The sequence below is a fragment of the Pelodiscus sinensis genome, chromosome 4 (assembly GCF_052426305.1).
Source record: "Pelodiscus sinensis isolate ZL-2025 chromosome 4, ASM5242630v1, whole genome shotgun sequence".
NCBI lineage: Eukaryota > Metazoa > Chordata > Testudines > Trionychidae > Pelodiscus > Pelodiscus sinensis.
The window spans coordinates 128,681,257-128,694,911 of NC_143055.1; the positions used below are offsets into that span (position 1 = coordinate 128,681,257).

Consider the following 13,655-nt stretch of genomic DNA (forward strand, 5'->3'; position numbering starts at 1 on the left):
ATAATAACTGGCAACATTTTGGCCTTGAGATTTACCAAACCAGCGGAGATTTCAAGAAGCATCTTTTATCAGAGACATAGCATATGCAGCCAACGTGAAGGGGAGGACAGATCTGTCTCTGGTGAACAAGATAACCAGGAAGACGGTGACTGTGAAATGAGGGTGTGAAGATGAGCCCAAAGGAAAAGAAAACGATGAACTAAAAGGCCTGTCACAAAAGGCAATTCTACCACACAAAGGCAGCATATTCTGTCACACTGGTGTCCTGATGGCAGTATAACCAAAGTTTGAGCTTGCCTATGCTAAGGGGTCAATGCTGTATTAAAATTAAATTCCCATATTCTACAACACTAACATCAAATCGTGTAGTGAAATCCAAGCAAATTATTAGACAAGTCCAAGCCAGTTGTAAGACAGGTCCCGGACACAAGCAACCCACCCACTGGGTGCAAGAGCCCACATCTGGGACTGCTACAGAGTCCAGGCATTTGAGTACGACGAGGCTAAAGGATGTACAGACGGCAGAAGGGCCTTTTTATTGGGTTGGTTAGCAGGCAATCATTAGTTTAAAAGAAGCAGCCTGTTACATGTTCACTTGAACTAAGCTTTAACATGAGAAATTGTTAAGTACAAAACTTCTAGGGCGCTCGACAGCACTTATTTTAGATGAAATACCATAACTAAAGTTTGTTGCATACATCACCCCAACCAGTCTCCGCATTACTCAATGAGCAGAGTATTAAATACTGACCTGTTTTTCTCTGAAGGAACGTTTATTTTTTGTCCGGACATTGTGACTGTATCTCATCATCATAAAGTTCTTCTGCTTTTTCTTTTCTTTGTTCGTGGAGCTGGCGAATGGATTCATTTTTGTTTTCCTTCTCACAAATTCTTTTCTGTCTGTCTTTCCAGCCTAGAGAGGGGGGAAAAAAACTCCAATTAAAGCCCACAGCGTTATCTTCGTCTCTCACAAGTGACACCATTTAACTGACCTCTGTAGAAATGCCATTCACCCCTGCACATTTTCATTTCCTGGAGCTGCAAACGCAGATGTACATGCTTTCTTGGGCTGTTTTATGTGCTTTATGCATGGCGGTTTAACTAGATCTTTTGAAATGTTGTTTTAAAATTCCCAGCATCAGCCACGGAGACATGGAACTGAAGTTAGCCGTTCGTCTGCCAGGATGGCAAAGAACCCAAGAGGGAGCAATTTTCAAAAGCACAAATGGCAATCAGGTGCCATGCTGTCATTCATGCCTGAGCCCTTTAAACCTCCCCTCCCCCCAAAATGCATTCTTGTAATTCTCCAGGTTGCAAAGCCTGAACATCTTGAAAATCTGCTAAGAGGATCTGAGATATCACGGCTCCTCACCATGGCTGTGGCCAGTCTTGTTTCTTTATCTGATTTAGGCTTCTTATGTAGATGCTCAATATCTCTGAGCGAAAGCAACTCTCCCCTGCAAAATAAAGAAAATATTTTGTCTGGCATCAATCACAATCCCCCCATGCATTGCTCTACCCCACTCTTGATTTGCTGTCGAGACGGATTCTCAGTTCATTGCCCACACCTTGAACTTTCACACAAGCACCTTTGTGCTTTCTCCCAGGCTGCCCTGATGTACGGGCCCTACAACCCACAAATATCTGCACAGCTGCCTCGTTGTCCTCCTTCAAATCCCTTTTTAAACACCGTATCTGCAAAAACTTCAGCAACAGGCAGCCATGTGCTGAGACCATGGCCTGTCAAACCGACAAGCAGCGTCTCATTGTTCCCTGATACTAACCCTCCTATAGTCACCGGCTGTCTCCTCTCATGCTTAGATTGGAAGCGGTTTGGCAGGAGGGCTGCCTTTTTATTGTGCATTTCCAAAGAGGTCCTAGCCCATGCCTCTAATAAAGGCAGCAGTGCGGGGAATACAGCCAGCTCCATGGACCCAGCATGCAAGGAGGGCTGGCTTGAAAGCTGGTTCCCCACGTGTATCGCCTCCCCCCCCCCCCCTCCGCAGCAGCGTACAGGGGGCAAGTGGCTTCTTGCATGAGCCAATACACACAGGAAACTGGCTTTCTGCATATACAGGCTCCCGCCTGCCTCCCTCCCTCACCCTCCATACTGCTGGCTCTATCAGAAGCAGAAGCGCTAAGACGGGGGGGGGGGGGGCGGGGGAAGAGAGGAGAGGGGCAGGTGGCTCTGAGGATCCAATGCTCATGGGGGGACCAGCTTAAAAGCCAGCTCCCCACAGCACCAACTCCAGCTCTCTCCCAGAGGCAGCAAGGAGTGGGGAAACGCGTGTAGCTGATAAAATTAACCAATAAGCCCAGGCTTATCCGTTAATGCAGGGCTACTCAACATGCGGCCCATGGGCCATACATGGTCCACGGCCTATTTGTTTGCAGGTTGGGTTTACGCAGGGCTCAACACACAGCCCGCAGGTGGGATCATCTGAACACGGCCTCCACTAGGAACACGCTCCACAACAGGGAGTCAAAATAATGGTCTTCTGTGGATATTCATTTTAGCAGTAAAATTCCTGGACGGCCATTGCTCATTAAATGTGCTGTCATATTGGGTGGAAATTGGGTAAATATTGCCTTTTATTAATCTCAGCAGAACTGACTTAATTGGGGGCCTGCGTGTTGTGTAATCTTCCCTTAATCTTTGTATTCATGCCCGTCAGTGTGAAAGAAGCTGTTTGCGTATATATTTGCATGTATATGCAGCCACACTTAAGTTGCGGCCCTCGGAATATGTTCTCAGTATCACTGTGGTCCCCGGGGCTTCCAAAGTTGAGTAGCCCTAGGCTAACGTGTACACAACTACACGCTGAAATCCCTAATTCAGGCTCCTTAGTGCTACTGCCGTATAAATTAAATTCATTATACCACAGGAGTGAAAACGACTTTTGTATTCTACCTGTGCTCCTCATTGCTGTCCATTTCAATGTTCTTTCTCTTGGCAGCTTTGCCAGGTGCAGAGTTGAGTTCTTTCGCTATCTGGGCCAGGCGTATTTTCTTGAAGTCTTCTTGAGTTAGAACCCGGCTCGTGCTAACAGCTGCTGCTTTGGCTTTCTGTTCCTCTATGGGCATGTTTTTGATCTTCTCTGCCTGTAAATGCAGACAACAGTGAGGAGCATCAGGGTCTTGTTGGTTTATTTGTACACACTAGTCTTACTGTAAAGGCAAGGCCTGTTTCTCGCCACCTGCGAGGGTCCATGGAAAGAAATGGGACTCGCCTTATAATAAGGAAAAATTGCTGGTCAGGGCAGAAGATAAGAACAGTGAAAACATAGTACCGGTCGACCCTCTCTAATCCGGCACCCTCAGGACCTGAGTGGTTCTGAACCAGAGAATTTTCCGGTTGACAGGAAGTTAATATTGTCTAGCAGCAGTATCAACACTTCCACTTCTTACTGGGCTTTAGAGGACATTTAGGAGTAAATTAGAGCTAAATAACAACACAGAACACTGAGGGGCAGGACTGGTGGCTACGAATAAACATTATGGGACAGCAGGAAACTTGGCCTCACCCATAAACAGGGCTCACCAAACTGCGGCGAGCCTCGCTCACCAGCCGTGCTGTCCGGCGATCGGCGCATGCGCCGATCGCCCGAACCCGGCTCTTCCTGGGTCAAGCCCTGCCCATGAAAAGTGGACATTTGGCAAGACCACAGATGTTTCCAGACCAGAGAGCTCTGGACTAGAGAGGTTCAACCTGTAGTTACATTACTTCCGTTAAAAAAGTTGTTTCCAACAGTCAGAGACAGGAGATAGCACCAGCCGTACCAAAAAGGCCTTCTTCAGGCCTATAGCAAAAGTTCAATGGTGGGTGTAACCAACTACCAACACAGCCCATGGGGGGACCCCCATACAGCATGTAATAAAGGAATTCCCAGGCTTTTCAGGAAATTGGTTGTTCAAGTGTATGGAAGAGGGAAGGGGTAAGGAGGAGCATTAGAAATGTGTCAAAACACTCTTGCTCTTTGTTTAGGAGAAGGCTGAGGGTTATGTGCCCAATTTCCTTGAGCAAATATTTACATACAACATCCTCCCCTTCTGTGACCCATGGATACTCAATTACACCTGTGCAAAAGGCTGCAACACACCACTGATCTGCTTAGCTATTGTTTACACACCCACTCCGCATACAAAGGTGCGAGCCAGTAAACACTCAAGCCCCATCTTTGCAAATCACATTTACAGGCAGTCCTCGGGTTACATGGATCCGACTTACATCGGATCCCTACTTACAAACGGGGTGAGGCAACCCCGCACTAGCTGCTTCCCCCCAGCAGACCAGGGAGACGCGAAGCTAGTGCCCCCCTCTCCCCCCAGCAGACCAGGGAAACGCGGAGCGGCTTTTCTCATCAGACACCTCAGCTTGAGAATAAAGGACTGAGGGAAGTGAGGTGTGGGAGAATAAAACTGAGCTCTGGAGAAATGTTTGGCTAGAGTTTCCCCTACAATATGTACCAGTTCCGACTTACATACAAATTCAACTTAAGAACAAACCTACAGTCCCTATCTTGTACGTAACCCGGGGACTGCCTGTATATTTAGGCTAAAGAGCGATTGCACAACTCACTACTTCCTGCTGCTCCTCATCTGAAGAATGGTGCACATCTATCCATTCCCCATCTTCATCGTCATCCTCCTCGCTCAGACTGGCACTCTGCCATCCATCTGCACCAGAGCAGAGGAGCACACAGTTAATAGAACACACAAAAACAGTCATTAAGATTTGATCCCGGACTCACTTCCTTCCATATGATCTCTACCTGCTAAATACATTTTTGTTTTGAAAAGCCCTCCATTTGCAGTTCTCAGTCACCTACTCCATATACCACCAGAAGCATTACAGGGTTGTCGAGATAACAGACTGCTATTTAAAAATGATACATTTCAAGTAGCCTCCCCAAAGTGCTAGATGCTGTACAAAACCAGTCCATGGACCACAAAGTTGTGTGTCAGCGAGATTCAGATATGTGTTTTTATATTAAAAAAAAACAGATCGAGTTCACTGGCAATAGCTTGTGGCAACATGCAAGCTGTTAAAACATGCCCCTAACTAGGTTACTTCAGGCACCTGTGGCATCTAGTCATTAAAACAGAGGGCAATGTACTGATGACCGAGACTGTCACTGTGTTACAAGTATATACAGTAACACAGTGACAGGAATCAGACCCCCAATGGAAGTTGTGTTGTCATTATCAGTTGCTCTCAGTGGATCAAACCATTAATAATAAACAAGTTATCCCCAAAGTTGAGAAATAACACCAAAGGCAGCACGTGGAACACGGACATGCCAGGACCACTGGGAATGGAGACAAGCTGTCATGTAAATCTGATGTAATGGCAGCCAATGGTAAGGAATTCTATAAAGTTACCAAGTGTGTTAACAAAAGGCTCTAGATAAAAAAGCACTATGCGAGCGCTAGTCCTTAGTACTAGTTCCCGGGGCACCTTCTACGCACACAGTGATACTCTATACCATTCTCAACATCCAACCAGTTCACACAGATATGGAAGCAGCACACTTCATATGAAGAAGTCATGTTATTATTTTCAACAGCCTGAGTACTGCTCTTCTTAATTTTTCTAAGTGACTCAAGTACACGTAAGTGATGTAGGAAGTTAAGAAAAAAAAAGCCAGAAAATACTTACCTGCTGAGTACCAAAAGATTTCATTTCTGCACCACATGTTTTGATAATTGCTGCAGTCAGAAACCCAGGGAAACAGCCCCAGGTCAAGTCACATATACATGTAAACTTGCAAAATCCCTTAAAATACACCTCAATCCTGATCTGCAACACCCTCGTTAATCCAATTCAAATCCTCTCTCAGCAGGGACTGTAACGAATGTTGGAGACAGCTTTTAAGTCGACAGTGAAATCCCAAGGACTATCTAGTGAGAAATGTATTTTCTTTGCATTTCCTAATAAGCAAACAGTTGTTTATCGGGGAGAGCAGAACGTCTGCATTTTTGAAACCATTTGACCAGCTTTTCCGTGAAGATTATTCACGCAAGCAATAAAACCCTTTTGTTATCTCTTGCAGAGGCACATACTGTATGAAACAGCACAGAGGCAATGTCAAATATAACTGGATTACTGTATTGAATCAAGGGCAGCATTTGTGCTGCCGCCCTGGACAAATGCTCTTACAGCCAGAGTTGCTCAAGACACTACAGCATCAAACAACAGGTTAGATTTTTGCATTACAACAAAAGATTTGCACCCCATTTTTAAGTGTAACTACAATTCTAAGGGCAATTCTGTACTAACGTGAAGTTGGAAAAAAAAAACCAACCCTAACCAACCTTCCTCAAGTTTTCCTTCTTCTGCTTCCTTATTCTCAACTTCCAGTACTTCCGCTCCTGGAATATAATCTTTGGCATCTAGTTCTCCATATTCATGGATTCTGGCTTCTACTGAGGCTTCAGTAGGTTTACCCTATAAAGTAAACAAAGTACATGCTTTAAGTAGCTCTTTGTTTTCGTTAATTTCACCAACAAGTCATTTTAAAAAGGGGTTTAAAGTTGATGGACTTGATCACTAACCAGGGAAACATGACAAGGCAATATAAATAGTACTGTTCACTACACAGACTGCCCCCTGGTCTCTTGACAGTTTAGCACTCAGGACTTCCACCCTGCCTAGGAGGGCCACAGGGCTGCCGGCAGTCCTCCACAGTAGTTATATGACAGTGCTCTCCCAGACCCAACCAGCTGCTACACAGCTGGGTCAGTTCATTCCCAGCACTTGTCTGGCCAGGATCCTCACCAGAACAGGGCTGGTGGCTCCTGATAATAGGGAGGCTGCACTGTTGCAAGATGTTTTTTCACCCAACCAGAAGTGACTCACCCGCATTAGAAATCTGCCAAAGCATACACCTAATATCTCCCCTCCCCCAACTCCGAATCCAACTTCTGCAGCTTGGACCTAGTCCTAGTCAGCTTTATACATTTGAAATAAGTAAGTATTGCAATAACAGAGATCCACAGCCCTCAAGGTGCTGATAATCCCTCCGACCACTTCTTCTATAAGTCTGGGTTTTAGTCCCACAGAAAAATTAATGATGAAGATCTTCTGATATTTCATTTTCACAGCCTAGCACTTCACTGCAGAACACCTCCTCTCCATAGATGAAGGATGGGATTTAGCAGTGAGCAGAGACACCCTTGTTTAGTGCTTCTCATCTACAGATTTCAAACCATTTTGCAACAAAGCATCGCTATCCCGATTTTACAGATGGGGAGGCAAGAGATGACTTGCCCAAGGTCATCTAGAAGGCCAGTGGCAGAGCCAGAAATAGAATCCAGGTCTCTGAACACTAGGACAGGTGATCTCTCCAGGCCAAAAAACAACACACATATTCTTAAGTACAAGATATACATGCAATGAATCATGTTCAGTGGTTTGAGACATTCAAGTTATTTTAGGCTCATTTTCAAGATCATTCTCCTGTCTTTCAGAAACAAACTAATGCACATTCACTTACCCTGAATTTTTTTTGTAACATCTGCGGGTTCAGCGATCGGAAAAGATGTATCAGAGTTCTTGCAGACATCATTACATCTACAAAACAAATACCAGAAATAAACAAACACCTTGAAGAAAGCAGGATCTGGATCAAACAAAAAAGAAAGCATCGAGCTAAGTTTTGTTCTTTAGCTGGGGAGGAAGGTTTAAGGAAAAGCACTGCATTTCTTGACATCTTTCTCAGTGGCCTGCACTGCTTCCCGCAGCTCCCATTGGCTAGGAACGGCAAAGAGCAGCCAATGGGAGCGGAGAGGCTCCAGACACTCCAGGTTAACAAAACGTCCCAACATGCCAGCGGCGTATGCTGACAAGCTGGGGGACTAGAAGTTTCCAAACCGCCTATATAGTGTCAGCGAATGAACAATCACTGCGATTTTTACAATTTTTTTTTAACTTGGGGGAGGTCAGCTTATGAACCAACAGACTTATGACTGGCTATTTACATTAATTTTTAAACCCCCTACTTTCTCATCTTTCTTCCAACTGAACTAATATCTTTGCTCTACTCTAGGTTTATTTGCTGGATATATCTCCCCAAAAATCCTGTCAAAATTTAAACAGCCACCAACATCTGTGTGGATCTGTTACCTCTAAAAAGTTTCTTCAGGACTAAATCAGATATTCCCAAGATAGCTCTTACAATCAATATGCATACAGGTCATGAACACACATCCCCTACAATGACCAAGCAACTGACAGAGTTCCCACTGATCAAACTGCGAAAGATCAAGCCCTTATTTAGCTTCAGTTCAATTAACTACTAGACAACTACACCTCTCTCCCCTCCCACTACTCTGACTGTATCATCTCCCACATGAGAACATGTGGAACAGACAGAGGTGCAGGACACCAAAGTGAGAAATACTCTCCAACTCCAACTTACTCCACTATAGGCAATGACGAGGTGATAGCAGAACACACAACATAAATGAGGGTTTGTTTCTTTGTTTTGGGGGGGGGGGGTAGCGTAAAGCAAATTTTTCCATCTTGAAAGCGCTAAACTTACTTTTATCTTTATGAGATCTGTACTGGGCGAGGTCTTGGAGCAGGTCTTCAGTCATAGCCAGAGGACATCTTGCAGTTATCTCTTTTATCGCATTAATTCTAGAAAAATCAAAGTGTTTTTTTTAATTTCCTATTAGGAAAGATTTTCATAGAATCCCAGGGCTGGAAGAGACCTCAGGAGGTCATGGAGTCCAACCCACTGCCCAAAGCAGGACCAATCCCGACTCAATCATCCCAGCCAGGGCTTTGTGGGTTTTTTTTAAGAGACACACCAACTTCTTTTCTATCACATGCACAATGTTTCTAGAAACCCAGGTTCCCTGGGCATCCCAGTCTGAGTTGTGATAAATGTCTGTACCTACCCTACAGTCATAACTTCCCCGGAATTCTTGTCAGTGACAAAGTTGTTGGCTACGGTCATTAATACTGACTGGATGATCTAGAAAAGAAGAAAGTTATGTAGATCCAGGTGAACATATATTCTTATTGTAGTTATGTTCATTTGCATACAATGTCATATTCACAAAAGGCAAACTCACCCAAAGCTTGGGGCTTGGCCCTTTAAGAGGCTATATTTAGAAACATTCTAATCCCTGGAGCATTTTTTGCGACACAAATCCTCCTACAGGGAGTAAATGAGACCTAGTGGATACAGTGACGAATTGGGACTCAGTGGACTTGGGTCTGCCACTGGTCTGCCGAGTGTCCTTGATCAAGTCACATCACTGCTCCGAGCCTCAGATTCCTTTTCTGTAAAATGGGGATATAATGCTGCAGTGCTTCTTTGTAAAGGCCTTTGAGATTTACTTTGATTAGAAGTGCTATATGGGAATCAATGTTTGAGCATCCCAGTGTCGGATGGCAAGGAGGTTCCTAGTTTGCGGCAGTGAGTCCTAGCTGGCCTGACCAGCGCAGTACACTTCACGCAAGGTTGTCATGATGTTGCTACAAAAGGTGGCATGTAATGGTCATTGGAAAACAACTAGCATGCTGATCATTGACATTCTGGTGTGATGTACGTACTATTAACAGGCAAAGTTATCCAGATCTGCTAGAAATAGGGCACGAAAGTGTTCTTTAACCAAGCATGTCAGGGGAAGTTGATAAATAGGTTTCTCAAGAAAAAGGAAATAGCTGCACTGGGCAGGTGTTGCCATGGATGCTGGTATGAGAATTTGCAGAAGAAGCACTGCACTATAACAGTTACAAGTAGGGGTGAAGCCAGCATGGAGGCCACACTACTGGGGAAAGGAAGTTCATCTTGGGGACACACATCAGAAAAATACATTTCCAAAGTGTACTGGATTGCAGAGAGGATCCCTAAGTTATCCTTCACCTGAAGAGTCAAAGACACAGAGCACTTCGGGCTCTGTGATTGAGTCCTGGCTAAGCACTGGCCAGCCATGCAGGAAAAACAACTGTGATGAGAATCTTAGGTTGTAGAAAAGACTCCAATAAGTTCAATAAGGTGTTAGTCTTAGAAGTGCATTTTATTTGTGGGTGTTTGTAACTGCGTCTTAGCCCAATTCCTTCTTCTTGGCATCACTTCAATATTAATATCTTTGTTAATAAACTTAATCTTGTTTTATTAACACATTAGTCCTGTGTTTCAAACCAAAGAGGAAAATTCTCCAGCAAATTAACAAATTAACGTGAGGAGCAGCAAACTTAATTGGGGTTTGAGAGTGCTGCAGAGAGAGAGGTTGAGCAGTGCAGGATTGGGGGTAGGGGGGAGACAACTCAGGGCTGGAAGGTTTGTTGAGGCCACCTTGCCACAAGTAACTAGGCTATGGAAGCCAGAGTCCGACCAGCCTGCTTGTGTGCATACAGACGTCAGTGCAGTGATCCACAACAGCAAGACACACGGAGGTGCAAGGCAGGTGTTGACTGAACCCACGGATGACTGGGGCAAAGCCCAAAGAGGCCCGTATAGTCGTTATCTGTCGAACTTGCACAACAAGTGCGACAAACACAAGTGTTCTGTTTGAGCTCAGCATGTGCTTTTCAACCCCACCTGGCCCCAAGAGGGTCTAATCTCAGAGGAACTGAGCAGACACCACAGAGAAATCACTCTGTATTTCATTTTTCCCTTCATAAACAATACCCAGCAGTCAACACCGCTTCTAGTTTGGGACTTTTAACCTGAGTGGGCAGATTTTTGCCTCTCTCGGCATAGCTGCTGAACGTGCAGAGAGAGCTATAGAGCCTTTTTTCCCTCCAATATTAATAAGATCTGGAAGGATCCTGACCTCTGGTGGCACCAGATGATGAGACGCTTGCGCCGCAAAAAGAAGGATCTTGGTGACTTCTAGAAAAGTAGAAAACAGAGAAAGGTTCCAGAGTCAATAGACCAACGTATTTAATAAGCCACTGAAAGCAGGAACAGCCAGCTTCTAATTCCGTGTCCCATCCTGCAAGACACACAGCACTCTGAACCTCCACACAGAACATGAAGTCATTCGAGGCCTTGCAGAACCAGATCCTCTGTCACCACAAAAAGCACTTGCTCAGATACCACAAACTTTACCCCCGGCCATCAGCTGGCCACCTGTTTTTGAGCTCTGTAAATGGACTGAAGAGCACTTTGAGAAGTCTGTCCCAGACCCGCTGGGGGTATGCAGAGGTCTTCCAGAGGGTACATCAACACATCTCTATGTACTTGCCTAGTTTTACACTAGGTCACATACAAAATACTAGCCAAGTCATTTCCGACTAAAGTTTAGGACAATGACTTGTGTCTACTGCGCTGTATACTAGTCACTGAAATGTAAGTACAATATTTATATTCCAATTGATTTATTTTATAATTATATGGTAAATATGAGAAAGCCAGCCAGTTTCCAGCAACAGAAATACCAAAGTGTCACTCTGTCTGGTTTTGTAAGCAAGGGGTGCACTGAAACTCTGGGGGCAAAGCAAATCAGACTCCTGAAAGGGGTACAATAGTCTGGAAAGGCCGAGGGCAACATTATTTCAGTGCAGAACAGGGGCTATGCAAACTAAGAGGCACAAGGTTTGCTAAATAATTACAGACAGCTTCTTGTAGGTGCTTGATTCAATGCACAGAACTCAGGGGATCCATTCTATTCTGATTTTAAAAATTCTAGCTCCCTGTTGTAGAAATACAGTCCACAGTTTCCAGAGCTCTGGAAATCAGGGCCTTTATAGCCCACCACAACTGGGAGCAAAACTGCATCTCCGTTCTCCTCCCTGCTCCTTCCACACCCTCCTCACCTGACAAAGCAAACCTATTTGTCCAACCTCTGTCCTACAAGCACCACTGCTTGGGACCAACTGTGCAAAGGACAATAGGGGAGTGCAAAACACAAAGGCAGGGAGAGGCTTACCTCGCTGATGCGGCTGCATGAACCGTTGCACAAAGGGATAGAAGTTGAAGAGAAAAAGCTGCGGGGAGGAAAGTTGAAACTGGATTAAAACCTTCCTATATTCCCTCCCTTGTACCTGCCTGCCCAGACGAAGGGCCTGTGAACCATCCATAATAAACGAGCCCAAACCGGAATTCATTGCATGTCAGCATTTAACAATGAGGAGTCCCTTACAGCATCTGCGGAATTCACATTTTCAAGTTCCTCCGTGGTGATTTCCCTCACCGTCTGACATGAAGAGACAGTCCTGCTGAAGCCAGACGGTATACAGGCAGGTTTCCCCTCCCACACTCAGTAGCGCCCACGTTTGCCAATGCTCAGGACAGGCTGCAGGGCCCATCGTTTCTCCTTGATCCACAGGAGGAGGAGGAGAAGTCGGAGCACTGTATAAACTGTGTTTGTGGGGATTAATACAACACAGCTATACTCTTGTAGCTGCTGGGAGGAGGGGACTAACAGGGTCCCTTTATGCTAACAGTACTCTGAAGACACTGCCAAGAGCACTCAGATCCTAGGCTCACAGCCCTGCCACGAGAGCAGGGGACTGGACTTGATGACCTCTCAAGTTCCTTCCAGCGCGACGATTCTGTGATTCCTTTATGTTATCAACCACCTCAGTGACTCCTGACCCAGAGGTGTGGGAACTAGGAATGCTGGGTGTACTAAGATGAGGGCCTGAAACATAAGCCCATGTATCACAGGCTGGGTATGAGGCCTGAGGCCCAGACACAGTAGTCAAGACTTTGCTAATATAAAGCAGGGTTAAGGCTGTGAACAACAGCCAGGCCTCTGCTCACAGAAGTTGGCAAGAGTAGGGCTGACGTTACAGAAACACTCATCTCTAAGAGGTACGAGGCACAGGCCGCAAACACATTCCAGAGAGGTCGTAACAGAACATCTCGTGAAGAAATATATCGATAACTCCACACGTGCACCCCCCCACAGGTAACAGAACATACCGACCTGGGTTACGGACAGGGTCTAAACTAACAGCAGGATCATAATTGAACCCCCCTTGTACGAGGATAAGGGGTGGTAACTAAGCAACAAGAGGTGGCAGATACGCCCGGAGTGATGCGCAACGTCTTTTAAACTGTGTATAAAAGTGAACCCCAAAGAGCTGTCTTTGTCTGACCTAGGGGGCAGTGTCTAATTCCATGGTGCTGAGTTGGTCCATTGTAACAAGCATGCCTGTGTTAGCAGAACTATAGGCAACTGTGCCTTGTCTACAATAAACCTGGCCTGGTGCCTTCCATCCTCATCTGATTTTGCCGTCTTCTGGGGCTCTCTCAGGCTGTGACTACACTGCGGGTTTTTTGCAGCAGAGGATATGCAAATGGCACACTCATTTGCGTATCTTCTTCCGATTCTTTTTGCGGTAGAGGTTTTGCCACTAAAAAGCCCCACATAGATGGGGCCATCTGTCGGAAAAAAACCCCTTTTTCACAAGATCCCTTATTCCTCAAAAATCGAGGTTTACAGGATCTTGCGAAAAAGGTTTTTTTTTTTATTTTGACAAATGGCCCCGTCTACATGGGGCCTTTTAGTGGCAAAACCGCTTATGCAAAAAGAATCGGAAGATATGCAAATGAGCATGGCATTTGCATATCCTCTTCCGCAAAAAAAACCAACACAGTATAAACATAGCCTCAGGGCAAGTCTAGACTTGCTTTCATTTTCAAAAGATGATATGCAAATTCAGCACAAATTTACATATCTTCTTCCGA

The 13,655-nt window shown here is 45.2% G+C and overlaps 1 protein-coding gene across 1 annotated transcript in view; it reads right to left on the reverse strand.

Moving 5' to 3' along the window:
• Positions 1–13,655, reverse strand: part of SDAD1 (SDA1 domain containing 1) — a 31,668-nt gene that overhangs the window by 2,573 nt on the left and 15,440 nt on the right. The window contains exons 12-21 of the mRNA XM_075929431.2: positions 11,890–11,947; positions 10,792–10,850; positions 8,905–8,981; positions 8,544–8,641; positions 7,497–7,573; positions 6,316–6,448; positions 4,580–4,677; positions 2,912–3,102; positions 1,373–1,457; positions 752–913 (exon numbers count right to left, since the gene is read on the reverse strand). Coding sequence (XP_075785546.2) covers positions 752–913; positions 1,373–1,457; positions 2,912–3,102; positions 4,580–4,677; positions 6,316–6,448; positions 7,497–7,573; positions 8,544–8,641; positions 8,905–8,981; positions 10,792–10,850; positions 11,890–11,947 — 1,038 coding nt within the window. The remainder of the gene's footprint in view (positions 1–751; positions 914–1,372; positions 1,458–2,911; positions 3,103–4,579; positions 4,678–6,315; positions 6,449–7,496; positions 7,574–8,543; positions 8,642–8,904; positions 8,982–10,791; positions 10,851–11,889; positions 11,948–13,655) is intronic.